Source organism: Crocodylus siamensis, chromosome 5 (assembly GCF_052110815.1).
Source record: "Crocodylus siamensis isolate JL-2025a chromosome 5, ASM5211081v1, whole genome shotgun sequence".
Lineage (NCBI taxonomy): Eukaryota > Metazoa > Chordata > Crocodylia > Crocodylidae > Crocodylus > Crocodylus siamensis.
In genome coordinates, this window is record NC_143399.1 from 44,061,444 (window position 1) to 44,089,007 (window position 27,564).

The 27,564-nt window shown below is 43.5% G+C and overlaps 1 protein-coding gene across 2 annotated transcripts; it reads left to right on the forward strand.

Annotated features, from left to right (window-relative positions):
• VAMP4 (vesicle associated membrane protein 4) lies at positions 1-27,081 on the forward strand. 2 transcript variants are annotated; one of them, XM_090047824.1, is made up of 8 exons: positions 1-144; positions 1,092-1,222; positions 8,517-8,563; positions 9,028-9,078; positions 19,853-19,953; positions 21,889-21,968; positions 25,177-25,228; positions 26,446-27,081. In XM_090047824.1, exons 2-8 carry the CDS (start codon positions 1,157-1,159, stop codon positions 26,472-26,474), a joined length of 426 nt encoding a protein of 141 aa, XP_089903950.1. In that variant the 5' UTR covers positions 1-144; positions 1,092-1,156; the 3' UTR covers positions 26,475-27,081. The 2 variants fall into 2 exon arrangements, with proteins under 2 accessions (XP_089903950.1, XP_089903951.1); XM_090047825.1 differs by lacking the exon at positions 1-144 and adding an exon at positions 7,838-7,869.
• Positions 27,082-27,564: the final 483 nt, after the last annotated feature.

Genomic DNA, 27,564 nt, shown 5'->3' on the forward strand with positions numbered 1-27,564 from the left:
TCCGCCTGTGGGGGAGGGGAAAAGGGGAATCGATGACTCGGCGCTCGGCTCCGCCCCTCCGAGGGGGTGTCGAGTGCTCGATGGAGCAGCTGACTCGGCTGCGGCCGCAACACCAGCCATTTCTCAGCCGGGCCTTGCAGCGAGGTGAGCGGGATGCGGGCTGGGGTTGGGTGTGTTGTGTAGCTCACGGGAGCGGAGGCCGGGGTGTCCTGGCTTGGTCAAGCCCCGGGCGGAGTTGCGCGGCCTGCCCCGGCGCGCTCGGCTTGGGGTCACGTGGGTCGCTGGGGGGAGCAGGTGGGGCACCACGTGACCCCCAGGATCTCCCCTGCGGCTCCCGTCTCGCCCCGCCTCCAGCACTTGGTCCTGGCTATCCCCGGGGCCGGGGCTGGGGGGTAGACCTTTGCCTCTGTCCCTTTGAGCGTGGTGCGGGGTCGGAGGTTGGTTCCCCAGGGGCCGGGGTCGGCAGGGCCGCAGCTGTCCCCCAGCAGGGTGGGAAAGACTTTCAGCACCATCAGCCTGGGCCAGGCCATGGACATCAACCAACCCTTCCTCCCTCACATCTTAGTGACACTTCCTGCTCATCCTCTCTTCCTCCGATTTTAGTTTCCCCTTGCTATACCCTTAGCTTTTATTCCCCAGACCCCAGTACTGTCAAACAGCAGCACAGCCGTGGGGATGCACCAAAGATGCTCAAAGACACAATTAGTGCCTCAATGTATTTGTAGCCTGGAGCCCCTCTTCGCACTGCCTTTGGGTGGTGGTGGTGGTTAGCTGTGGAGCTCTGAGTAATGCTGCCAAACATGTGACTCCTCACAGAAGGGCCAGAGTTTAGAGCAGTACTTGAGCATTCCCAGGATTAGGGTTTAAGAAATGCAATCAAATTGCCTTTCCCTTTAAGGGGGGCTTGTGGGGCTGTGATGGTGCGACATAGCAATGGATGACGTACCGCCGTTCTCGGTTTCCTGGGGATTCTGGTGGTGCTCTCTGGCTGCCTTCCTGCTGTTTTCCTGGGTGCTGGAGAAGGGGTGATAATGATTGCCAATTGTTCATAACATTAGATATCAAAGACGTGCATTTGTCCTCTCTGCTAGGCAGCATATTTCTCCCCCCACCTTCTGCCCTGGACCATCAAGGGCATCTTTTGTGAGTGGAAAACATGCCTCCAAAATTCAAGCGCCACCTTAACGATGATGACGTCACCGGTTCAGTGAAAAGTGAAAGGGTAAGTGCCTGGTGGTCTGTGGTAGCCTTGACTACATTTGTCAGTGCTTCATTCCTAGCCCTCCTTGTATATTTAACAGCTTTGTGTTCACTGGTGGTGTAGGAGTAGGCTTCACCATGTTACTGATGACTTGAATAATTTTGAAACAGTGTGCTACACATGAATGAAATCCATTATTTCACCAGTATTTATTTCTTTATATGCTGTCTGTCTCAGAAAAAAAAGACGTGGGGCAGCTTACAGTAAAGCCCAAAATAATTTTATACAAGTGGACAAAATCCTGAATAGTACGTATGTACGTAACAAAGGTCTAAACTCAAAAAATTGAGAGGGGAAAGTGTGGCACATGTGATAAGTAGCCCCAACAGTCGGCTTCAGTTTGTTAACTGAAAGGCACTTTTTCTAAAAGCCTGTTATATCTCATAAAATTCTGGCTGGCTCCGCTCATTTGTAACTCCCAGAATGCATCATTTTATGACTTTAGAGCTACTGACAAACTGCTGTTGCAAAGATTTGGTCTGAAACGCGCGTGTGCATTAATTCCCTTTTTGCAAATGTGTTCTAAATGGGCACTGAAAAAGGATTTTAAAACAAGAAACTGAAATTGGTAACATCTTTTGGAAGCATGGTGAGACTTTCTAATTTGGACAGGCATTTAATAAACAAAGCTAGGCTGGGATATTGGTTAGAGGATTTCTGTTTTCTGTTGATTCTCTGCTTTCCCTTTAAATTGCTTTTGTTCTCTTGTTTGTTCTCCTATTTTATAACTTATTCTATCCTCTTATTGTAAGCCACTCTGAGCCTTCGCCGGGACCTGTAAATTGAATACAGTAAATCAGGTTGTCCAGCTTCCAAGCAGCAGCATAGGCATAGCTTCCTTGACCCTGGCATAGCTCCTCTGCTCATCCCCGGTATTGGCATAAGCACAGACAAAGCCCAGTAGTTATGCAAACCAGCTTTGGCCCACGGGCTGGAAGTTGTCCCGAGTTAGAGCAAAAGGAAAGACACTAACAGCACTAGATCTTTCTCTGAGAATAATTTCCTGTAAATGTTCTGAGTGGTGTTGCTCATTCCAAGTTCCAGCCTGGCGTATCCTCTTATATGAAGGACTCATAGTACTTGTTGCATCATGAGGGAGGTAACATCTTGTCCACAGGTGAAGAATGCACCTTGTGCAATTTGTTGAAACAAACATGTTTGTTTTCCTGTACATCTTAGTCCTCAGAGCTAGAACACAAACCTGAGGGAAACAGATGAACAGCCTTGAAATAAATAAATAAAGTGTACTATTGCCAAAAAAGCACTTGTCCAGTTTTTTACTTCAGCCTCAAGGCTATTTCATGTTTCCATGGAGTCCTGTTGTAGCTGTAGTGTGATACTGCGGCTGTAATCATAGCTGCATGGTTGTAGAATATAAAAATGAATGACATGATATTATTTTTAGAGGTTGTATATACTCCCTCTTAGCTTGGCAGGTATGGCTGGTCTATACAGTTTGATAAAGTGACTTGATTGATTATTTATTTTGTCAGAAGGTCACCAATAAATGCTGCATGTTTTGGTGGAAAAATGAGATGTTCTGGCCTTCATTTGTATGAAACAACTGTATGAATAGATTGGTTATATATGTAACAAGCCTGCCTGAGCTTAGGTGGTTAAGATGCACCAACTCTAGTAGACATTGGTTCTAGTATTATGATTGGCTTGATGTCTATTCACTTTTCCCTCCTTTGGCTGGATGACCAGGTACCCCTTTGACCTTGTCTCTCTGGAGCCGTAGTGGAATGCTTTAACCATCTTCTACCCTGTGCCTTTTAACTACGTAGACCAGTGGTGTATAATTCTGGATGGGCCGGTGGTTGAGCACCCCCAGGTAGACTGTTACATGTAGCACTTTTTTTCTGAAGAAGCTGGAAAATAGCTTAATGTTTGAGTATTGTATCTGATACTTGAATGTGCAGGGCACTGCTACATAGTTGTTCTGCATAACACTAGACTGGTTAAGGGTAGTATAAACAGAATAGAATATCATGTTGTCTCTTGCATATTGCCCGTGTAACCTGTTTGTAATTTGCATGCAATCTTTTTATTTTTTATGGATATTTGCACTATAAATGAATGTCACACTTACCATGAGGTGGCAAAGCAGAACTGTTGGTAGATGGTACAGGCAAATTACAGTAATGTCCCACCTATAATGGCCTAATAGCACAAACTTAAGCTGAGAGGGATCTGATATATTTCTGTTAATTAAAATGTGTATAATTTTTACTGCTCTGTTCAATTGATCTGATCTTCTAAAAACTGACACATTAACAAATAAGTCTGTTGTAGGTACATCTGATTTGTGTATGAGATTTCTCTCAGCTTAAGAGTTTGTGGTATTAGGCCATTATAGGTGAGACACCAGGTCACCACTTACCATTCTGTGATAATGCAGCATACTGTGGTCTTCTATTTGGAACCCCTCGTAGGGGGTCTAAATAATTCATAAAAAGTGTGTGTGTCCTGTCAATGGGGATTTGCTATCTGTAGGTAAAGCCTCTGTGTTGAACTTGTAAATGTGTGCGCTGAATTAGTTTAAATTACTATTTCAGGTAAGTGGATTTAAACATAATATATCCAGTCAAATTATGTTTAAACCAAATTTGGTAACCAAACTGTCATCTAAAATGATGCTTAGCTCAGCTTGTAAGCAGTGGCTTAGCTGCCAGTGAGGTAATAAGCTCTCTGGTTGCAAGGAACAACGCTATTGTATCTGCAAGGAGACCGTGAAAGCCCACCTCTAGACTAGAGCGCAACTTCTTATATTCTATTTAAATTGATTCAGCAATCATGAATTAAGTGGTAGTGTAGATGGATTTCCAGGTGAGGTTATGATAGTTGCCGATGGCAATCCAAAACAGTTTCCAAGGAAAAGGGCACCTGTAATAGGGCTGTGCGAAGCTTTGATAGCCAATTAGACTTGGAGGAGATTCAGCCTGATTTGGCAGCTGAATCTCCGAATCAGAATCAAATCAGGAGACCATTTAAAACATCTGAATTGAATTGGAAGCCTCCAAATCGATTTGGAAAAGATTCAGTACTGATTTGGAGATTTGGCCATAGACTAAACAAGCAGCAGTCCTCAGAGATGCTGAACACAAATGCCTCCAGGTGGTAAGCCTGTTGTGGTGGGCAGGGCAGATCAGTGCCCCCACAGTGAGGCAGGGATTGGGGTTGGGGCTGGGATGAGCTGCCCAGCTGAGGGGGTGGGGGGTACAGGACTTGGGGAGGGGGCTCTTGCCACTGCACACTGCCATGCACCACTGGTCCAGGAGAGCATGGGAGTGGGTGTGTGCCCCCAGATCTGCATGAGGTGGGCTGGGCTGGGCTTGGCTCCGGGAGACTAGCCGCTGCTGCTGGGCTGTGCTCCTTGGGGCAGGTAGAACCAGGATGGTGCTCTGCATGCCCCCCAGAGCCCAGTAGAGCGTGGGCTATTGGGGGGCTGCAGCCACCCTAAAATTCCCCATAGCCCCTGCCACCGGCCCTGCTCCAATTTGGGTGCATGCCCCCACCTCCATTCCCTGCTGCTGCTTTCCCAGCCAGGGTGAAGCTGCGGCTTGTCCAGGAGGTGTGGGGAGGCTGGGTGAGCGGTGGGAGGTCATAGCCCCCACTCCCAGTGCTTTCCTCCACCCATCCGAAGCACAGCCCATCCCAGCCTGCCCCACGCAGATACGGGGGCACACACCTGTTCCCATGCCTTCCTGGACCTGCGGTGTGTGACGGTGTGCAGTGGTGGGAGCCCCCTTCCTCGAGTCCCATGCCCCCAGCCCTGGGTAGGCCCAATCCCTCCCTTGCTGTGGAGGCATTGATCTCTTTTCCCCCCACCCCACCAAGTTCCTTCCCTCCCCATTCCACCCACCACTACAGACTTGCCAGCTAGAGGCAGCTATGCCCAGCATCCTCGAGGACTGCTGCCTGTTTAGTCTGTAGCCAAATCTTTGGATCTTAATTGGCTGAATCAGATCGGGACAGTGATTCAAATTGCTGAATTGAATCGCTGTCTCTCTGAGTCGGCCAGGTCCGAATCTGAATTGAATACTTGCTGCTTTGCACAGGCCTAATCTCTGAGCATCATGCGAATGGGGTTGGATTTGGTGGTTCTGGGGCTCCTAAACTAATGAACTTTCCCTTCTTGGCTTTTTTTAAACCCCCCAAAAAGGGGTTTTGGTAGACATGAGCAGTTGTACTATCTGTTATGGAGGTAAAACATGAAAACAGACCCACGAAACAATTTCATAGACATTTAGCCTGGAAGAGACACCAGAGGATCATTGAGTGTAGCCCCCTGCCCCAGGGGCAGGAAGTCAGCAGGGATCGTAGGATCCCAGCAAGATAAGCATCCAAATGTGTCTTAAAGGCGTTCAAAGTGGGTACTTGAACCGCCTCCGGCAGCAGTCTATTCCAAACCTTGGGGGCTCGGACAGTGAAGAAGTTCTTTCTTATGTCCAGCCTGAATTGCTCACAGTGGAGTTTGTGACCGTTCAATCTTGTCATCCCTTGCGGGGCTCTGGTGAACAATCCTTCCCCGAGATCCTGATGAGTACCCCGATAAACTTATAAGTGGCCACCAGATCACCCCTGAGCCTGCGCTTTTCCAGGCTGAATAGCCCCATGGCTCTCAACCTGTTGTTGTAAGGTCTGTTTTCCTGACCTCTGATCATGCATGTGGCTCTTCTCTGAACTCTCTCAAGCTTCTCCACATCCTTTTTGAATTGTGGAGCCCGGAACTGGACTCCAGTTGCGGCCTCCCCAAGGCCAAGTATAGTGGGAGAATGACATCTCGGGATCTGCTTGAGAAGCATCTGTGCAGCGTTTTGCTTGCTTTACTAGCCACAGCATCACATGGAAGGCTCGTGTTCATCTTGTGGTAAACCATGATCCCCAAGTCTCTTTCATCTGTAGTGCTAACCAGCATAGCGCTACCGAGCCTATGAGGACGCTGCAGGTTTTTCCTCCCAAGGTGGAGAACCTTGCATTTTTCGGTGTTGAACACCATCAGGTTCTCGTCTGCCCATTTCATGAGTCTGTCTAGATCTGCCTGGATCACCCTCCTATCCTAAGGTGTGGATGCTTTATCCCAGAGTTTGGTGTCGTCGGCGAACTTGGCCAGTCCACTTTTGACACCAATGTCCACATCATTGATGAAGATGTTAAACAGTATAGGCCCTAGGACAGAGCCTTGTGGGACCCCACTGGTCACAGCACACCAAGACCATTGGCTCCTGTCGACCACCACCCTCTGGGTCCTACCACGGAGCCAATTCCCCAGCCAGCAGATCGTGGTGATGTCAAGGTCGCAGTTAGCCAGTTTAGCCAAAAGGTGATCATGGGATACCAGATTGAAGGCTTTGTTAAAGTTGAGGTATACAACGTCGATCTCTTCCCCCTTGTCCAGGCGATAAGTCACCTGGTCATAAAAGGAAATGAGATTGGTCAAGCAAGACCTACCCGCAACAAACCCATGCTGGGTATCCCTCAGGATATTGCCTTCAGCATGTCTGTTAAGGATGGCCTCCTTGATAATCTTTTCCAAGACCTTCCCCAGGATAGAGGTCAGGTTGATGGGCCTGCAGTTTGCCAGATCTACTTTCCTTCCTTTCTTGAAGCTAGGCGTGACATTGGCCCTCTTCCAATCATCGGGCACTTCACCAGAGCTCCAAGAGCTCTCAAAGATCTGTGCCAGGGCCTGAGCTATGATGCTTGCCAGCTCCTTGAGTACCCTTGAGTGTAACCCATCAGGGCCAGCTGACTTGAAGGTATCCAGCCTGTCAGTGTTCCTTCACGAGGTCAGCTTCAATGGAGGGCAAGGAATCTCCCTCACCCAGTCCTCCCTGACCTGTAGTGGGCAAGGCTGTCCCATGGGACTGGTGAAAAACTGACACAAAGTACCTATTTAAGCAAGTTTGCTTTTTCCTGGGCATATATGTTTCCATACGTATGTGTTTTTTATTATTTATGTTACATAACCTAACCAACTTCATGTAAAGCTGCTTTAAATATAAGATAGTCATGAAAAATTAGTCCAAGTGACCAATCTACTCAGTCTGGTGGGCATGATAAAATCTAGTAACAATTTACTTGTCTCAAACTTCCTTTTACAGAACAAATTTTGTAAGATTGAATTGGGCTTGATCTTAGAAACATTCACTCATGTAACAGAGTTAACAAAAGCTGGGGTGAAAATGTCTTAATAAAGAAACAGTATAGGGATAATTATACAACAATCAAGAGTAACAGTTATAAAAGCTCCCCTAATAACAGCAGCAATGTACCCCCTAAGGTTTATATTCTGTACACAACAGGTGAAATCCTTGATGCTGAATTCAGTTCCACTTTACTCTAAGCATCTTTGGAGCAGTCACAGTAGGGGATATGGTAGGAAATATAGTCATGCAATGCAAAGCAAATTGGATATAAGATCACTCTGTTAATAAAACTTGCATATCATCCTTATCCTAATTTGAAAACTGGAAAGGTGCACCCATTCTGTTTAACTAACCTGACTCACTCTACAGATATGGGTTGAATCTATTACATTAAATCTTCATTCTTCATCCTTTATATCATCAGGTGACAGAAAAGCTGCAATGTCTTCTGAGAAGGTAATAATGTGATCTTCCATGTAGAGAGGGTAATCCTAATTATGAGAGATGTTTTCTGTGAAAAACTTTAGTGCTGGTTGACTGCAATACTTTTCGAATGGAGCCTTAGAATTGACTTGGATTGAATCTGTATGTCAGCATTTCATAATGGTGTGTAAACACGTGTGTGAGTGTGTATAATGAGTCTTACTGGGCATTGTGCAGTATGTTTATAGACCACCTGGTTTCTGCATTGCAAAGTATCAGAAAGATGTTTTCGAAGTGAATGAGAGAACTGAATTTGATGCAAACCTTTCCTGGAATTGATAGAAACTTGCTGTAAATTGGCTTCATTTTCATTGTTACAAGTAGCAACAAGAGCTGACTCAGTGGCTTAGTTGCAATGCCTGATATTGCTATGCATTTTGTAGAACTAGCAAATGTCTTCCTTACTTTTTAAGGGTACAGAAATGTTCAGCTCAGCTCAGCTCCTAGAAGGTGAGACTAGAAATAATGCCCTTTCTGGTCATTTAAAAAAAAATCTCTGAAAGGAATTGTACAGAGTCCCTGCTCAGAAGAATGGAGATTATATTGTAGGGTCTTGAAGTGTACATACAGTACTCTGGCTACTTTATTGATTGAAGTTGTTTGCTTTTCTGTCTTCACAGCGAAACCTTTTAGAAGAAGATTCTGATGAAGAGGAGGACTTCTTCTTGTGAGTATCTGTAAGGTCCGTGTTTGGGTACTATAGTTAGCGGGGGAGTGTACTGCTAATTGTCCTGGTCAGAGCAGAACTGGGAAAACTGAAAAGACAAAGCAACACAAACTTACTAATAGTGGGGAATTGATTGGGGATCTAACTTTTGCCATCTGTTTTAGATTCGCTTGAAATCACTGATATAGTACAATTTACATCAGGGAAGGTTTTAGCAACAAATATAAATTAAGGTTAAGCTAACATTAGCTGCTTAAGATTAGGCCTCCACATGTTAAAGGTGGAAGAATCCTACTGGTAGTTCCAGGGCCAACTCCTTGCTGATAGATGACTTTTTTTTGTTGTGTTTACTGTGTCTTGTCTTATTTTTAAATGACAACTCTGAACGCTGGAAGGCCTAACCATTTGGCACTCAGATATTTCTGTTCACTTTTGTCCATTATTATTGTCTCTTGTTCCTGCAGGAGAGGACCTTCTGGACCAAAATTTGGACCTAGGAATGACAAAATCAGGCAGTAAGTTCTCCAGAGGCTCTGATTTGTAGTGCAGATGTCAGTTTGTTTATGCATTACTTTAATATTTTGCTGCATTCTTGCTGACATGCTTCTGATTAGCTCTGAATATGAACATCATTCACTCTTAATCTTTTGTGACCGATATTTCTTAGTCCATCTCTCTTTAAGCAGGTGAAGTTTCACCTTCTGAGTTATCAAAGAGTTAATTGTGCATTAGTAGGCTTTAACAAATTGGCATGCCATCTAAAGGACTATTGAAAGCTGCTGCTATGTTATATTCCACCTACAGTATTTCATAGACAGATTTCATATACATTAGGGCTGGAAAGGACCTTGGAAAATCATTGGGTCCAGCCCCCTGCCCTGGGTGCAGGATGTCAGCTAGGGTCAAAGGATCCCAGCAAGACTGGACATTTTCAAGAAACATTTGGGTGCCTGAGTAGGTGCTTGCACCACCTCTGGAGGGGGTCTATTCCAGGCTCTGGGAACACAGATGGTGAAGAAGTTTTTCCTTATGTCCAGCTTAAAACAGTCTTCCAGGAGGTTGTGACTATTAGATCTCGTCTTCCCTTGGGAAATGCCTGTTCACCAGAGCAGCCCCAGTTCCTGGCGCACACCCCTTATGTACTTATAGGCTGCCACTAAGTCATCCCTGAGCTTATGCTTCTCCAGGCTGAAGAATCCCATGGCTCTCAGCCTCTCTCTTCATAAGGCCTCTTCATTTACTATTCTATTACAAAATTTGATGTGAAAATTAATGATAACATCTTAAAATTGAGACCCTGTTGTGTCTGTATGCCATATTTATCATCATCTTGCTCTCTTCTTGTCCTAGTTTTTACCTCATCCTTTCTCCTCTCTGCTTTGGTGTTTCAAATAATCCCCTATATTGTAGATTTTTCTTTGCACCTCGTGGTCCCGTGGACTTTAGTTCATCATGTGGGGATGGGGAATAGATCTCTGTGACTTTCTGGAGGCAGGGAATGACTTACTAAGCTCAAAGTAGCTGAACAAACAGGAAACAATTAGAGTTGAGATTATAACCATTAGTTAGAAAGAACCAAGGGAAAGAGACTTAACAGCACTAGATCTTTCTCTGAGAATAATTTCGTGCGAATGTTTTGGGTGTTGTGGCTTGGTCTGTTCCAGAATATACTTGTTGCACCATGGGGGAGGCGAAAGGTTAGTCACAGGTGAAGAATACATCTTGTCCAGTTTATTGAAACATGTTTGTCTTCCTGTTCATAGCTCCTGAGAGCTAGAATAGAAATCTGAGGGGAACCTAGTTGGAAGTCGGCTCTGCACATAAATCATTCAGCTTGTGGCTTCAGTCTCGATTCTTTTTTGTAGGTGAGAGAAAACCAGTGCCTGTCAAATCTTTCAGTAGTCATCCCAGTATGGTTGAAAGCACAGACCCTCCAGTCAGACTCCATCCATAAGTTTTGAGGTGATGATGTTCAACCCGGGAGCTGTAAATACGAACACTGAGGGAATCTCCTTTGAGCATTTGTAATTCTTTTCTTCCACAAGCTCTTAGAAATCAGTGGAAAGGTGAGAGTGCATTCTGCTGTGCTAACCACTTCAGATTAGCCAGTTAGCATTGAAGAAATAAAAAGGCTTAGCCTGTTTCAGTGTCTTGCTTTCTGTTATTATCATCTGAACAGCCATGTATTTTTAACGTGGCTGGAAGAAAACTTAAATCGGTGCAACAAGCTAAATTTACAAAGTGCAGTAACTTACATGTTATCACTTTGTCTAATGCAGTCCCTTATTTTTAAATTTAAGAAAATGATTTGTTCTTTTTCATGAGAAAAGGCCTTACCAATGGAGAGGGTTAACGCTTGTTTCTCTGCCAGACGTAATTGGACAGAGAAAAAGAGCAGTAAAAGAGTATTTAGAAAGTTGACAGCAGCTTTGAATATGATGGCAAAGTGTACAGGAGGTATTAGTGAAGGTTCAGTGGGAGCTGTATCATCAGAGTTGTCAGAATGGAGACTTTAGGTGCAGCATATATGTTCAAGGCTTCCCTCCAGTTGTGAGTGGTTGGGGGCATTAATTTTGTTTGCATAGATACCTCTTAACTAGAAGAGCCCAGGGTACATGAGGCTTAATCTGGGTGAAGTTTAAAGAAGTGCCATAGGGACTTATGGGCAAAAGTCTCATAGAAAGTCAATGAAACACATGATCCTAAATCCTTTTCCATGGTTTTGAAAGTCTTCAATCTGCTACATTATAATTGCAATGAAAATAAAATATTGTTTTGTAAATGAGGTTGTTTCACCTTTCAAAATACCTTAGTAAGATTAATTCTTACAGTGGGACAAAAGGTAATATTTATTAGTTTTCTTTGATTCAAGTAAAATAGAATGGGTATTTGGGAGCTATTTATGTATGCTAAGCCCCTTTTAGGCAATTTTCTGTTTCTCCCTAAAGGCTTTCATCATAAACTGAGTGCAGTTTAATAGAAGATCTCCTTAAATATGCTAATAAGTGAGGCCTGGTCGATTCTTCAGCATTGGAGTTTGTTGCTGCATCAACTCGTTGCTCTGAATTATGTTCTAGGTTCTCAGCTTTTGTGTTAACACTGTTGGTTCTAACCCTCATGTTTATGAAACCATCCTAAATAATATGAACTGAATTTAAGTCAAGGCAGTGTTGATTTCATGAATCTGCAGAGAGCCTGAAACCATTACTTTTAGGCTGCATCTGTACAAAGAATGTTAGCACACTCATCATGGTAACAAAATACCTTCAACATTTAGTCACTGGTGTACACAAAACTCAGACACTTACCAGTGCCTGATAAAAACTTTGCTCACAACCAGTTTGTTTAAAACACCTTAGTCTTTCGTCTTAGTGCTACCAGTTCTGCAACTGCACCATTGCTGTAGTGTAGTTATTAAACTTTCTAGGGTTGTCAGGCCTAGGAGAGATTCAGATATCTGTCTTTGTTGCAGTAGCATTGATACAGGAAACTAAGAATAACAACTCAAAGATCATTGTTAATTGTTTTGCTATGTATCATTTTAGTGAGAACTATCCATCAAATGTGCTTATCTTACAACCTTGATAAGCAACTGCATCTCCCTTGGATGTTTAGAAGATTCCAAGTACCTCTTGTCTCATTTGTACAAACCTCTAGATTCCTGTCACCACAGCAATTTTTGCAACATTATTCTTTGTTTAAAAAAGGTCAAAGGTCCTCCCAAACCCTGTGGATCATATGGTTACCATGGTTAAGGAACACCAGTTTCTGCAGCAGATTGCACACAAAGAAATGATGCGAAAAGTGTCATGTCTCATTGCCTTTGACTTCCTAGTCTGGATGACCAGGTGCCTGTCTGCATTTGGGTTCACAGGGGTAGCTGTCAGCACAAGTCCACAGTAAGATTTGAATTCACGCTTCTAGACCCATAGCAAGGCACCTTGAAGTACCCTGCCAGAGCACCCCACAAAGTACATGGGACCTCATTAATGTCCATGCATATACCATTTGATAAAGAGTGGGAGAAGTGCATCTCATGCTACCTGCTAAAAATGTTGGACTATTCCAGCATCTGGTGGCTTGTATAACAGGTCACATGGGAAGAGGCCAGTGTTCTCGCCCATTGTTATTGTCTTTTGAAGAATAGACTGTTGTTCTTAGTCTGGTAGTATGATTTGTCTGTTACTTTTGTCAAATAATAATCCTACAAAGCAAAGGCAAGTTCCTTTCCTTCAGAACCAGCCAGGACATTAAAGCAGATACTGAATCATACCAAGATCCCAGTGAACTCATTATTGCTGTTCTGATTAAAACCAGCATGTTTACGGTCACTAACGTAACATGGAGCCACAAGAGACGTGTCTTATGTTTTTGTTTTACTCCCTTTCCTGGTTGGGCATTCAGTTTTTTCCTACTTGGAAACCTGGCAGGATACAGATTCACAAGTAAAATATTTAAGAAGCCAAAAGCTTGCTACTAGTAAATACATTTCTTCCTAGAATCTGTTCCCTGGCCAAGTAAAACCAAAAAAACATTAGTATTGCTTGAATTTCCAACATCAAGCACATAGAATTAGTTGCAAATAATGCAATTGTTCAGAAATTGCCTAGTTAGACCTTTGACCCCTGCTGGAAGCCATCTCCCAGGGAAAGAGGCAGGCTGGTTCTATGGTTAAGGCAGTGTACTGGGATCCAGAAGGTTTGGGTTTGATTCTTTGGTGAGCTCAGGCTCTCTATGTGAACCTAGGCAAGCCATTTAATCTTTCTGATCCCTAACTGTAAAAGGGGATGCTAATTCTTCCTTTCTTCCATGCTTTATCTTTTATTTATATAGGTCATAAGCTCTTTGGGGTGCAACCTTTTTTGTTACACTTGTGTACCAAGTGAACTTAATAACTATGCTATAGCTAAATAATAATAATACATAGCATATGGCCTGCAGCTCTTAGTTGTAATCCAAGGATACTGGGACACTAAGGTCTGAAGTATGTAACTTGGTCTGAGCTACGTAGCCATCTAATATCTGCAAACCATTTCCAAAGGTTGTAAGTAAAACAACTGTTGTATACCTTGTGGGGTTTCCTTTGAACACCTTCTCATATTTCTACCTCATCTGACTCTAATATGCAGTTACTCACATTGTATCCTCTGTACATTTCTACTAGTGGTTTATACTAAGAAAACTTCCTGGTGAAACTGTCATTGGGAGGACTTTTAAACCAGTGACCTAATTTAAAGAATAGCCTTATACTGAAAAGCAAAGTAAAAAGTAGACCTGCTTCCATCATCCTTTTGCATGTGAAACTGCCATTGAAAAGATCCTGGAAGTCTGAACAGGAGGCTTTCAGGCAGCCAGCCTTCTACCTCTCCCCCAGTACCTCTTTCTGTTTTCTAATTTCTTATGCTTGGAAGCTGTAATTGTCTTTTGAATTACTCAGGTTTGTCCATGGCATGCAGAGGAAAGAGATTCCATCACCTACACTTCATTATTATGACACCTTTTTCAGTTAGCCTTTGGTAGTGAATCACAGATGTAATGATGCAGGTATTTGGGTGTGTACATCCGGTGTAGGCAGTGTAAGATTAGCACCTTTGCCAGCGCTTGAATAGCTTCAGTGTATCAGGATAAAGGAAGAAGTAAATTGATTCACTGGAAATTGTTATGATGGGGTGACTTAGTTCATTTAAAGTAACAGAAAGTTCTGCCACTGCCATGTTTTGTTCACAAGCCAGGTTAAAAAATGTTAGGTTTGCCCTTGTTGAGTTGTGTGTGATTTTTCTTTTGAGGGACCTTTCCCAAAAAAACTTCTGAGCATCTTGGCCTGCAGCACTAAAGACAACTGCTTGTCTTAGATATAGAAAGGCAAGAATAGCAGGTGAAGATTTTGGGTGGATTTTGGGTGGATGGGGAGGGTTGAACACTTTGATAAGCTACAAGAAAGGTCAGTGTCTCATTTTTGTGCTATTTTCATCTGTATATATAGGGGAAAATGTCCTCTCCAGTTGAATATTAAGCTAGGTGTTTGCAGGAGTAGGTTCTGATGATGACATGTATTACAAGAGCAGAGCTGCAGTGGTTTTACAAAGCCTAGTTGAAATTACAAGATGAAAGTATAGCCCTCACTATTTAACTAATCACTACATATGGCTATTCCTTTGTGCAGTTTTTCATTAGTGGCTTGAAAACATATGTAGGAACATTCGGATTTATTTATTTTGGTTTTAATGACTTTTTTTTCTTGAATTAGTAACAGCAGTTTTGCTTCCAATGGTATTTGAACACGTGGGAATTGCCACGTTTACTCAAATATAAGACACCCCTGATTATAAGATTACCCCCCCATAATTAGGTTCTATATATGGAAAACAACGAATTTAATACAGTTTTCCAGCTGTAGAATCTAATTCTTGTATGTTTGTCTTGAATGTATCAACCTGCCACTTCTACAGCAAGGAAAATTAAATTGGAGGGGGAGGTTAGGTAGCCCTCTTGCCCTCTACCCCCTTTGTCTATAGCTGCTGCTCAGGAGGGGCCAGGCTGGGCATGGGCAGGCAGGATAGCACCAAAAAGTCCAGGACTTTTTGCTTTGTTTTTCACCAACTGGCCAGGATGCTGGAGTGGCCTGTGAAATCCAGGACTGTCCTAGCCAAACCTGGGGCGTGTTCCATTTGTAATGGTTGGATTTCTACTTGTAAGCCATTCATGCCTGGGTGAGTTCAATGGAAACTGCTCTATCTTATAGTTTCATAGTTTCTAGGGTCGGAAGGGACCTGAGCAGATCATCTAGTCCGACCTCCTGCCATGGCAGGAAAGAATACTGGGGCCAAACGACCCCAGCAAGATGTGCATCTAACCTCCTCTTAAACACCCCCAGGGTAGGAGCCTGCACCACTTCTCTTGGAAGCTGTTCCAGACCCTAGCTGCCCTGACCGTGAAGTAGCGCCTCCTGATATCTAACCTAAACCTCCCCTCTGCCAGCTTGTGACCGTTATTCCTGGTCACTCCTGGCGGTGCTTGGGGGATCAGGGACTCCCCCAGTGCCTGCTGATCCCCCCTGACTAGTTTATAACAGGCCACAAGATCCCCCCTCAGCCTTCTTTTCTGGAGGCTGAACAGGTTCAGGTCCCGCAGCCTGTACTCATAGGGCCTGCCCTGTTGTCCCCTGATCATACGAGTGGCCCTCCTCTGGACCCTCTCCATGCTGTCGACATCCCTCTTGAAGTGCGGCGCCCAGAACTGGATGCAGTACTCCAGCTGCGGCCTGACCAGTGTCGCATAGAGGGGGAGGATCACCTCCTTGGACCTGCTCGAGATGCATCTGTGGATGCATGCCAAGGTGCGGTTGGCCTTCCTTACTGCCTCTCCACACTGCCGGCCCATGTTCATCTTGGAGTCAATGATGACCCCCAGATCCCTTTCCGCCTCCGTGCTGACAAGAGGGGAGTTCCCTAACCTGTAGGTATGGTGCCGGTTGTTCCTCCTGAGGTGCATCACCTTGCACTTGTCTGTGTTGAAACCCATCCTATTCTCGTCTGCCCACCCTTGTAACCTGTCCAGGTCTGATTGTAGCCCATTGCATCCTTCCAGTGTGCCCACATCCCCCCACATCTTGGTGTCATCAGCAAATTTGAACAGGGTGCATTTTACCCCCTCATCCAAATCGCTGATGAAGATGTTGAACAGTGCGGGCCCGAGGACCGAGCCCTGGGGGACCCCACTGCCCACGTCCTTCCAGGTTGAGAAGGACCCATCCACCACCACCCTCTGGGTGCGGCCCTCCAGCCAGTTGGCGACCCATTTGACTGTGTGGGTGTCTACACCACAGCCCCCCAGTTTCTTAATGAGAACGGGGTGAGAGACAGTGGCAAAGGTCTTCCGGAAGTCCAGGAAGACTATATCCACTGCTACCCCTGCATCTAATGATCTGGTGATCTGGTCGTAAAAGGCCACCAGGTTGGGCTGACAGGACCTGCCACTGATGAACGTGTGTTGGCTGGCCCTAAGCATGCAGTCCCCTGCTGGCCCCTCCTGGATGTGTGCCAGCATAATTTTCTCAAACAGCTTGCCTAGGATTGAGGTAAGACTAACCGGCCTATAGTTTCCCGGGTCCTTCTTCCTGCCTTTTTTGAAGATGGGGACCACGTTGGCCCTCTTCCAGTCCTCCAGTACCTCATCAGAGCACGATGAGTGCTCGTAAAGCCGTGCCAGGGGACTTGCAATTACCTCGGCCAGTTCCTTTAGAACTCCGGGGTGGAGATCATCCGGGCCGGCTGACTTGAATACATCCAACCCCTCCAGAAGCTCCCTAACTAAATCCTCGCTAACCCATGGCCCAGGTGTGCCTCCCCCGGGGCCCGAGGGTGGCCCAGCAGTGGGGTGGTTGTTCTGGTCCCTACTTAGGAAGACGGAGGCAAAGAAATCGTTAAAGATGTTATCTTTGCCGTCTGGTGTGACAACCAAATTTCCCATCGCGTCCTGCAAGGGCCCCACGTTACCCGGGACCTTCTTTTTACCCCCTATGTATTTAAAAAAGGACTTCTTATTGTCCTTAATCTGGGAAGCTAGTCCCAGTTCCATCTCTGCCTTGGCCTTCCTAACTACGCCCCTACATCCCCGAGCAACTACAGAATAGTCCTCCCTGGTGATGACCCCTTCTTTCCATTGGGTGTAAGCCTCCTTTTTAGCAAGGAGACATTCCCGGATGCTTTTGGTGAGCCACAGAGGCTTGTGTGCCCTCCTGCTCCCTTTGATCCTCGTTGGGATTACCTTCCTTTGGGCTTGGAGGATCATCTCCTTAAGGAGCGACCACTCTCCTTGGACACCTGGCTCCCCTCCCCTCCAAGACCTCAGCGCTTCTCCAACTATCCTCCTTAGCTCATTGAAGTCTGCCCTCCTGAAATCTAGGGCTGGTGCCTTACTGCATGCCTTTGCCACCTTGCGCTGGATGGTGAATTCCAGCAGGCGATGGTCGCTGTCGCCCAGGTGGTCGAGCACCCGCAGCCCCCTCACCAGGTCATCACCCGTGGCCAGCACCAGGTCCAACAAGGCGTCTCCCCTGGTGGGGCTGTGCACCTCCTGGGTTAGATGGAGGTCCTGCACTCTGGCCAAGAACCTACGGGAGCGTTCAGACCTGGCTGACTGCTCTTCCCAGCAGATGTCTGGGAAGTTCAGGTCCCCCATGACTACCACATCCTTAGCCTTCACTACCTCTGTGAACTGACCCAAGAATTCCTGGTCAAGCTCTTCTCCCCAGTTGGGAGGTCTGTAGTAGACTCCCACCATTAAGTCTCTTTCCCCTCGACTGCCTTGTACTCTAACCCAAAGCACTTCAGAGTATCTGTATCTTGTATACTTTATATCCCTTTCAGGTTGTACTTGTGCTATGGAATGGCAAAGCTTCTTACTATTTTTGAAGTTCAGATTTGATAATTAGATGTCCATATGGATACCTTTCACATGTACACCCGCATTATATTATCTACTACTGGTTAGAGTGAATATGAGGATTGAAAACAAGACAATTAAGTCATTGAAGACTTAGACCTAGGTCAGTTTCAACTAGAGGCAGCATTTCTTATAGTAGGGTTGTCCACCTTCCCCACTACTAGGGGCTAGGGGCTGCATGTCATGCTAGATAGATGCTACAGGGTTGGGCCCTGAGAATCCTGATACTTTAGTACCTGATACATCCAGTAATGTTGGATGCTTAATGTTCTTTCCTTCTCATATTTATACCTATCTTTTGCAAAATATGCACATTCATTGTATTTGAAATTATATTAAATCCACACAAAGAAATCAAAGAAACCGAGCTAGGTATTTGAAGCCGAGCTGAGAGATGACAATGTTTTACATTTGTTTCGTTCTGTGCTTAAATTTGTCTTTCTCAGAGATGACTCTTCCTGCCATTGTTCTGAAAGGCCAGTAAATGTCAAATGATATATTATATTTTGGCTCTTCCAGCTGTTACCACTTTCCATCTCCTGTAAATATAAAAATGCATTGACTTTAAATATAAACCAGAATGTAGCAGGGTTTTTTTCAGTAAAAGAATTTGAGTTTATTCTACATTTACATGTGGATTTGGAATTCTATTTTATGGAGCAGTGACCATCATTTAATTTGTGCATTTGCAGTAGCCCAGGGCTGTGGTCTAGGCTACTGGAAAGTGACTGCCTACCTCATTGCATAACCTATAAAGTGAAATTCAGAAGCTAGAATTTGTTAGTTTATCCTAATTTACTTCACTTGGTTCATACTTGGGTAGATAAAGCCATACTGAAAAGAACTGTCTTTAGACTTCCTTGAGAAAACACTTTTCACTTCATTTGTAGGCTATTTTGAAATCCCTGTGCTGAAATTTGGCACCTTAGAAAAGATGCAACTGAGTTAAATCACTCTACAACAGAAAGGCCCCCATCTGAGGCTTTTTGGTGCTGTTGACAGTATCTTTAGAGAATGGTGCTTAATTAATCGGTCTTCCCTAGTGCCTCTAGAATGGCAATAGCCCAGCAATACTGAAAATGTAGTGAATTTAAATTAAACTCCTCAGCAATGAGTTTTTGAAAAACTATTCCTATGTGGAGAATGCATTCAGGTCTACCTCTGTTCTGCTGTCATTTGGCAGGCAGACAAAGATTATATGGACATACCTCTCTTACTGATTTCCAATGTGCTTCTGAAATCCTTTGAAATATCCTTTATGTAAGAGCCTGCAATACATCCATAACTGTCCTCATTGTGAAGTGAGTCCTGAAGGAGATGGGAAGGCTGATGCAGTAAAACCGAACTTGCATATGAGATGGAAGCGTTTATGCTGTGAGAGCTAAAGCTGGATTAGAAAAGTCAAATTGTGAGAGCAGAAAAACACTACTGAAGCTCTTTCCTTTTTCTCTGAGAGTACAGTGCTAAATTGTCTCTGGGAAAGAACGCTATTGACTCTATGGACCAAGATGTGGCGTTATCCAAAGAGTTGTTCTCCAGCTTTCCAAACCCTTGGCCTTAGCTTGGGATGAGAATGAAAGAGTAATGGAGCAGTTAAAAAGAGGAAAGGGACATATCCTGTTCTGAGATGTGTTTTGCAGGCCACATGCAATGCTAAGACTTAGTCCTTTCCCAGATGTCCCGATGATCTTTCCCTTTTCCCCGGTATCTGCCTCATTGGTGAACTGCCCATCATCCTTTCAGTGTGACCGGCTTTCTGAGAGGCACCAATACAGGACGGTATCCTCGTAGCACTTGCTTTTGTTGGCTTTGTGTAATTTATAATGGCTTTATTTTGTTATCCAGTGTACAGAACCAGGTGGATGAAGTCATTGATGTCATGCAAGAGAACATCACAAAGGTGATTGAAAGGGGTGAGAGACTGGATGACCTTCAAGATAAGTCAGGTGCGAGCACTTAATACTGTTACAGTACTATTGCCTTCTCATGCCTCCCCTTCTTCCTAGTGTAACTTGTGAGTCCTGTGCAGTAGTATGGTTCTCTGGGTATTCAAACTGTAATGACTTCCGGAAAAATATTGGAAGTTATCTTTACTGAGGTGAATGTGGCCAATTTGCTGTCTACCTCCCCCCTGCTCTCTTTGGCCCTCTTATTTGATTCCATTTCATTACAGTAAATCCTATAAATTGTAGAGACAAAACATCTGATAAATCATCTCATTCTTTTTCTTTAAAGCCCTTTTGAGGCTTGTTTTGTTTAGTACCCTACTCTAGACAAATAGCTGTCTCCAATCTCTCAGGAAATCTACTGTCCAGGCCAATAGCTTTTACTGTCTGGCAGCTTGCTGTCTAAATTTTCTTCTTTCCACTTGTATCCCCTTTGCTCCCTTGTGTGTGCCTAAATTCCTTTCTTTTGGTGTACATAGCTTTTCCTATACTGGCTTTTAGGTGCTTTCTAACGTAGAGCTCACTCTCTAATCTCACATCATAAATTACTTCCTCCATTCTCAAATTCCCCTGATTTTTGCAAACCGCTGGTGTTCTGGTGTCGTGAGTTTTGTCCTGTGTTTTATGTGTTATCACACCATAAATCCAAACAGAAATTTTGTTAGGGTCCTAATATCTGACTCCAGGCCATATTTACAGTGGGTTTTAGACACTCAAAAAATGTAGATATGTGGGCACTGGGATGTACAAAAGCACTGCCAACTTCTGAAATCCCACTGGCATCTATTTCCATCTTTAGGTGTTTTTGCAGAGGTGGTCCTTAGTGCTTTTCTCCTTTTTTTCATGTCCCTTAATTGGAATAGTAAGATCCTGCTCTCTCCTCCTACCTCTAGTCTCAGTGAAGGCAGGAACAATGAAACAGAATCTTTCACCATTGAACAGCTGTGTTTCAGATTAGCTGTCCACTATTGTATTGGCTTTGCATTTATCCAGCTTAAACCTCATTTTATATCCTGTCCATATTTTTAACCTCTGTAGGTCCCTTTGTATTATTTCTCTGTTCTTCCCAGTGTTTGCATCACCTCCCAATTTAGTATCATCATTTCCTAAGAGGGTAAGTCTCCCATCACTTTATGGCTGCTCTCTTGACACACCTTGATTTATATATTCCCCTTAAATTGCTGCTTTGAGCAGGTGACTTGTAGCACTACTTTTGCCTTTTTAAATTTCTTTCTTTCTTTCCTTTTTTTTGTCCCAAGTGTAATTGGATATTGCAACTTAAATTTGTTTAATGCTCCCTTCTTGAGCCACGTAACTTTGTGTTGAGGACTTTGGTTATAATAGATCTTTTATGCTGTGGTCTACTTGGAACCCCTGTCATTTGGCTTGTGCTTCAGTAGAGCCCCTCTAATCCTTGCTTTGCTGTTCTGCACAGCTGATAATTCTCACTGAATGCTTATTGTCAGTCTTGCTCTTTGTCTCAAGGAAAACTTAATAGTAGAACACTGCAGGCAAGACTTGTATTGCTAAGACTTCCAACAGTTTTCTTTTTCATTTTTAGCATGTTGAAGGTATTTGCTACAATTAAATTACTTTTATTCAAACTAAGAAAGACCATTTTGTTTTGCAGTAACCTTTTTTCTTCAGTTGTGTTCATTTACTAACTAGTACAATATGTTCTATCGGTGTATTGTACTAGTAAGAATTGACAAGATTCTACTACACTTATAAATGTTCTCTTCTGATTAAATAAATGTTGGATTCCTATAGTGCTATGCAGAATTGCTCTGTGAGTGTTTGTTCTTTGGTTGCCTAGTTTATGGTTTAAAAAAAGAGTTTGTAGAACTGAATAACTCTTTTTCTCATGTACTTGCGTTACCAAAGGGGTAAGTGACTCTGTTTTGTTTTTTTAATTCATTTCTCTGTGTGCCACAGAGAGTTTATCGGACAATGCAACAGCTTTCAGCAACAGAGCGAAGCAGCTTCGAAGGCAGATGTGGTGGCGAGGTTGCAAGGTGAGTAGAGAGGGGAAAGGAATGGATTTTGTAATGCAGGTTCTTCAAACATGGCCCAACTGAGAGGGTCACCATAGCAGCTTGGCAGGGACTGAAGCTCATACTTAGTTTGTAGATTTAGTGTCTTGTATTGCAGCCATCCCTGTCTTACATCTAAAGGTGAGGCTGGCAGAAGTTCTCCATACCAGCATACACCTCTAAGTAGTCTTTGCTTGGATGAAGACAAGCACTCTGTACTTGGGGCAACTAACCTTTGCTCCATATTGAACATTATGCTTTGGCCAACATGGTTTCTTGTTACCCTGACCATACTAAGTACAGTAGGATTGACTAGCTTAACGAGGTACTGAAATAGGTACATCTTTAGGAGAGGCAATTGGAGGAAAGGAATTCAAACAATGGCAATATAAATAACTGTTTACAGGGGGATTATGAAGCCTACAGGAGCAGTTTTTATAAAGGTCTTTGCAATCTCTTAATGAAAGATTATTAGAGAAGAACAAAGTAATATTTACTGAATAACCAAGCAATGCAAATAAGCCAGGTACTGTTTTCATAACAGTAATTAAGTTTAGTGTTATTTTATAAGGCATGTGCAAGTCTCAATCATTTGATCAGTGTTTATTAACAAAGTCAACAATCCAATTAAAAAAGAATGTTGTCTCGGTCAAGCAAAGTGCTCTAGTAAGTAAAATTTAGTGCATTACTGGGGAGGGGTTGTACATCACTTATCTCAATGTTTTGTCATCTTGAAATTGTGGTGATCTGAAACTCAGAACGAGAGTTGCATGTCATTATAAGTTAGCCGGTGGAGATGGCTCCTTGCTCCAATATACTTCTAATGTTAAACTTATACTACATCTTAGAGTACTGTGCATATTCACAGTATTAATAACATTCACAGCTAGCCAAATAGAGCTATTGGCCAACTGAGATGTCTGCATTAGTTTCTTTTACTGGCCAAAATCCAAGTGATCCATGGATTCTTATGCCTGAAGAACAGTACTGGTGAATGGAATTCTCCTGTGGGACTATTTTAAAACCGGCAGTGCTGCTTGTGTTAAGGGATAGAAGAGGAAAACTCACTAAAATTTAAAGTATTTTCTACCTGCATATCAAAAGGAAAAGGTCATGCTGCTTGTCAGCAGGGTCTTTATCCTATTTACCATCCCTTTCAGCCCTCTTGGCTTTGCCTGTTGGCCTGAAGCAGACTCCTTTAAAATGGAATTAGGGTAGATAAATTAATTCCTGGACTGGGGGTCTGGGAGCTGTTTGTGCATGGCTCAGCCCTAGCACAGGTTAGCACAGCTGTGGAGGGATAACAATGTCTTAATTCTCATTTCCAGCACCTTGTGCTGCATTGGTTGCATCTGCATCGGAGGTACCATGCTGGTTGAGGGGAGGTCTGGGGGGAGAGAAGCAGAAGGAGATTACAGGTTACAGGGGTGGGCAAATGAGAATAGGATGGGATTCAATACTGACAAATGCAGGGTGCTGCACTTAGACAGTAAGAACCAGCAACATGCCTACAAGCTGGGGAACTCCCTTTTCGAAAGCACAGTGGCAGAAAGAGATCTAAGTTGTTAGAGGGAAGGTTTAGACTAGACATTAGAAGGCACTACTTCACAGTCCGGGCGGCTAGGATCCAGAACCAACTTCCAAGGGAAGTGGTGCTGGCTCCTACCTTGGGGGTCTTTAAGGGGAGGGTTGACGATTACTTAGCTGGGGTCATTTGAGCCCAGTTTGCTCCTGCCCAGGGCAGGCGGGTGGACTAGAAGATTTGCAAGGTCGCTTCCGACCCTACATCTGTGAATTGGTGAAGAGGCCCCAGTGGGAGGAGGGACAAGGGGGTGGCTGCCATCTTGAATCTAGGTATGCCTGCCAGAGAAGCTCCCTACCCTGGTGTGTGGGGACCTCACAACTACTTTTCCCATAATTGATGTAGAGTAGCCACAGATGAATTGTCTTGCCTTGATTTGCGTGTGCAGCAGTGAGGATTTATTGCAGTACAGAATAGGGGAAATATCCTTCTTCCCCCGCCCCCCCCCTCCTCCAGTGTCACCTGCAACTGAGACTTGCAGCAACTCTGGAGCATTAAAAACAAAAACAAAGCCAGCACATGTACCCTACTTTTTCAACTGTAAGTCAGTTTTATTAAAGGAGTTAATGTGAAATTTGTATGGTTTATGGCGGTATTTGGATTGCTTTGCCTTCTGGGGCCTCAAGACTTTTAGTGTTCCTTGACTAATTCCCAGGTTTTCTTTTTCCAAGTCTCAGTGGCTTAGTACTCATCTGCTGTGTGAAGAGATTCCAATACAGTGCAGAGTCCTTGGAAACTATTTTAAATATTTAATTAATAAAACACAGCCTTGGCCCATGAATATTTCATAGATGTGGATTTTGTCAATCTGGGCTGGCTGCTCTATCAGTTAATGATGACAGTGCTGTGCATTCCAATATCTGGCAACATTTCTACATCTCCAGGTTCTTATAGTCCTGGTTTCTTTTGTGCAGTGCAGACACTGGTGGTGCTTACCCAAATGGTAATATTTACTTGTTGCTCATGTTTCTTGAACATGAACAGTAGCCTGACTGTAGATCAAATAGCCATCAGTGTCACTATCTCTGCTACAAAAAAAGACTGCAGGGAAGTGCCCCAGGTTTAACCCTCTGCAGAAGATTTGGTTCCAAGGCTAATATTGACTCAAAGAACATAGAGTGGGCATTAAACTCAGGCCAGTTTTCTCAGACCTTTGGAAACTGAACTACTTGCATTTGGGCAAGTCTGTCTTTGGGAACCTAGGTTTGAACACCTTGGTGCTGGGAAACTAGTCTACATTTTTAGTGCCTTATTGAAAGATGGTGTGGTCACACCTGTAAGTATTTTTATTGTAGCAATATTGTTGAATGTTCTTTCTTCCCTTGTCCCAAGCTCTTTGCTTGCCTGCCTTCTAAACCAAGAAAAACAGAGCTGGGGCAGGTAGTGTTGTCAGGGAAGCCTGCTGCAGAAAGACTTTTATTTTCCATCAGTATTCTTTGTAATGGGAACATTTACCTTGTCTCAGATATAAATAGGAAAGAAACACTCAGGTAAAGCATCTAGAGATGATGCATGGAAAATGGAAAACTTCTTTAATTTATGACAAACTGAAGATGCTATCTAACGTGAAGAACTTAACCCTTGTGCTTATTTGTGCTTCTCTTACAGATGAAGGCCATCATCGGTTTGGCTGCTATTGTTCTTTTGCTAGTCATAATCAGTGAGTTATCAGCAACTCTTCCCTGAGTGTCTGGGTCTTTTCACATTTGAAAATACTTTTATTTTCTGTAAAATTCACACTTGTTAACTTGGGTCCTGATTGGCAGCTGCTGAGGGAAGTCACTGGTAATCCTCAAGTCCTTCCCTTTTTAAAGGAGGTTTGGTGACACGCAGCCAGTATTTGGGCAAGGGGCTTTCTTAGCCTGTGCTTTGTCCCTTCTACACAAGATTTATAAGCATCTAGGGAGGAATCATTTCTCATTTAAACAGCTCATTTAAGAACTGTAACCAGGGAGGAAAGAAACAGATGCATGTGATATTAAGCTTTACCAGGAAGAGGTTTGCCCTGTTTTAATGAGAAATTATTCCCTCCTGATTGGCTTGTTTGAAGAGTGGGGTTAGTACCCGAGATCTTTGGAGTTCTCCATCTTTCTCTCCAAATGTTGTTGAAAAATCTGTAACTTGTTTTAATTTGTCCATCCTAGTGTGAATCTATTTTCAAAACGGTGTTTTATATAATTAATCTCTGGCAGGGAGGCTAGCCAGGTGAGTGGGGCTTGGAGAATGGGCTCCATTCCCAGCTGTCCCATGGACCTTTTTCATGACTTCTCAGCAAGCTAAACAAGAAAAAGGCACTAAGAAGGAGGTACAGTTTTAGAAAGAAAGCCCCAAAGATCAGACCACTCCTAATACAGTGGAACCCTTAGGGACTGTGGTAGTACAAATAATGATTGGATAGTTCTTAAAGGCAGGAAAGTCACTCCACCCTTGGGCTGGGTGGCATGGTTATTCATAAGGAGCTTCCACATTTGTCTTGGAATTAGTAACAGTGGTACAGATGTACCTTTATACCGATCCCCTTCCTGACAGTGAACAAAAACCTGTTGTCCTTTTGGACCGTCTTATCCTGCTAACATGCACATGTAGGACATGAGAGCAGAGCCAGCAGCTGGAACGCTGGCTGGAGAGACACTGATGGAAAGTCCCATCTGGTTTCTTTTGGGGAGTTGTACGTAGATAAAAATGGCAAGAACTACTGTCTCTGGCCTAGGATTTGCACAGGATGCTAACTTAAGCAATCTGAATAAGGAAACAAATTTTCACTTGCAAATCCTTGATTAACTAAGGAACACTGTTTTTATTCTGTCTGACTTTGACAATGAATGATGTTAGGTTTGTAAATATTCTCTAAAAAACTTGTTTCATTGTGTCTTTCAGTACCCATAGTCCTGAAATACAACACTTGACTTGATGGCTGGAGATCTCAATGGAAGCGGCTTTGGGATGATCAAAACAAACTGCTGTGTAATTTAAATGAAACATATGTATATAGCTTTGAAGTGTTCCTTTTCAGGAAGGGAAAAGAGGCAAGTAGCCAGTTTTGACAAGGGCATTTTGAGAACTGCCAAATGACCTTTTTGGGGTCTAATACATGCTACTGTTGATTTTTATAACCTAAAGTTTAAAAACCCCAAACACTTTTTGCTGTATTCCAGGATTCCCAGTTTGAAACTAGCTACTTGCCAATGCATTTTATTTGTATATATAGCTAAGGAATAATGATGTTATTTATAATTTAAGCAGTTTCCTACTGCCAGTTGCTGAAAGTAAGGAGCATAGTTGTTTCATCAAAGCGAAGGAGGGGGAATGTATGTAAAGAGAACTACATTAGAGGCAATCTAACCATTCTGTAAATAATTGCAAGGATGCTACTTTCTCATGTTTAAAAAAATTAGGTTTTGCAAACCAAGAAATGTTCTGTACTGTCATGAAGATGCACAAGCTCAGTGTTTTCAGTATTGCTGCTTACAGCTGCAACTAAAGACATTCCAGTAAACCTATTTTTGACTGTAAGAGGACTCCTGGAATATTTTTGTGACTTTCACAGTGTCCGTGTAAGAAGGATGCACTCAGTGAGTTGCAGTATGTCTGAATGTAACCAAACACAGGGTAAGATTTGGAAAATAATTTGTTTTGTTTCCTCACAGTGAGGGTTTAAGTGCTTTTAGTGTAGTGGGATTCCACAGGAGATCAGCTTTCAACGGTCTTAGTTATTACACAAAAAGTAGATGACATTTAAAAACTCCATATTTGATGCCCTTCAGATTTTAGGAAGTGTATTGGAAGTGTTGGCATTTGTGCTTCATCAGTCATGCTAAAATGAACAAATCCCAATCCATGTAGGATGAGCAAGGTCACTTTTACTTTTGCTTGGTTCTGAGATCATAGTGGCCATAATCTAATCTTCATATCTGCCTTCCTGTCCTGTCCCCAAAAAGTGAAACATGGGCATACAGCAGCAAACAACAGTGTAAACAGATGTGTTTTGAGAAACAG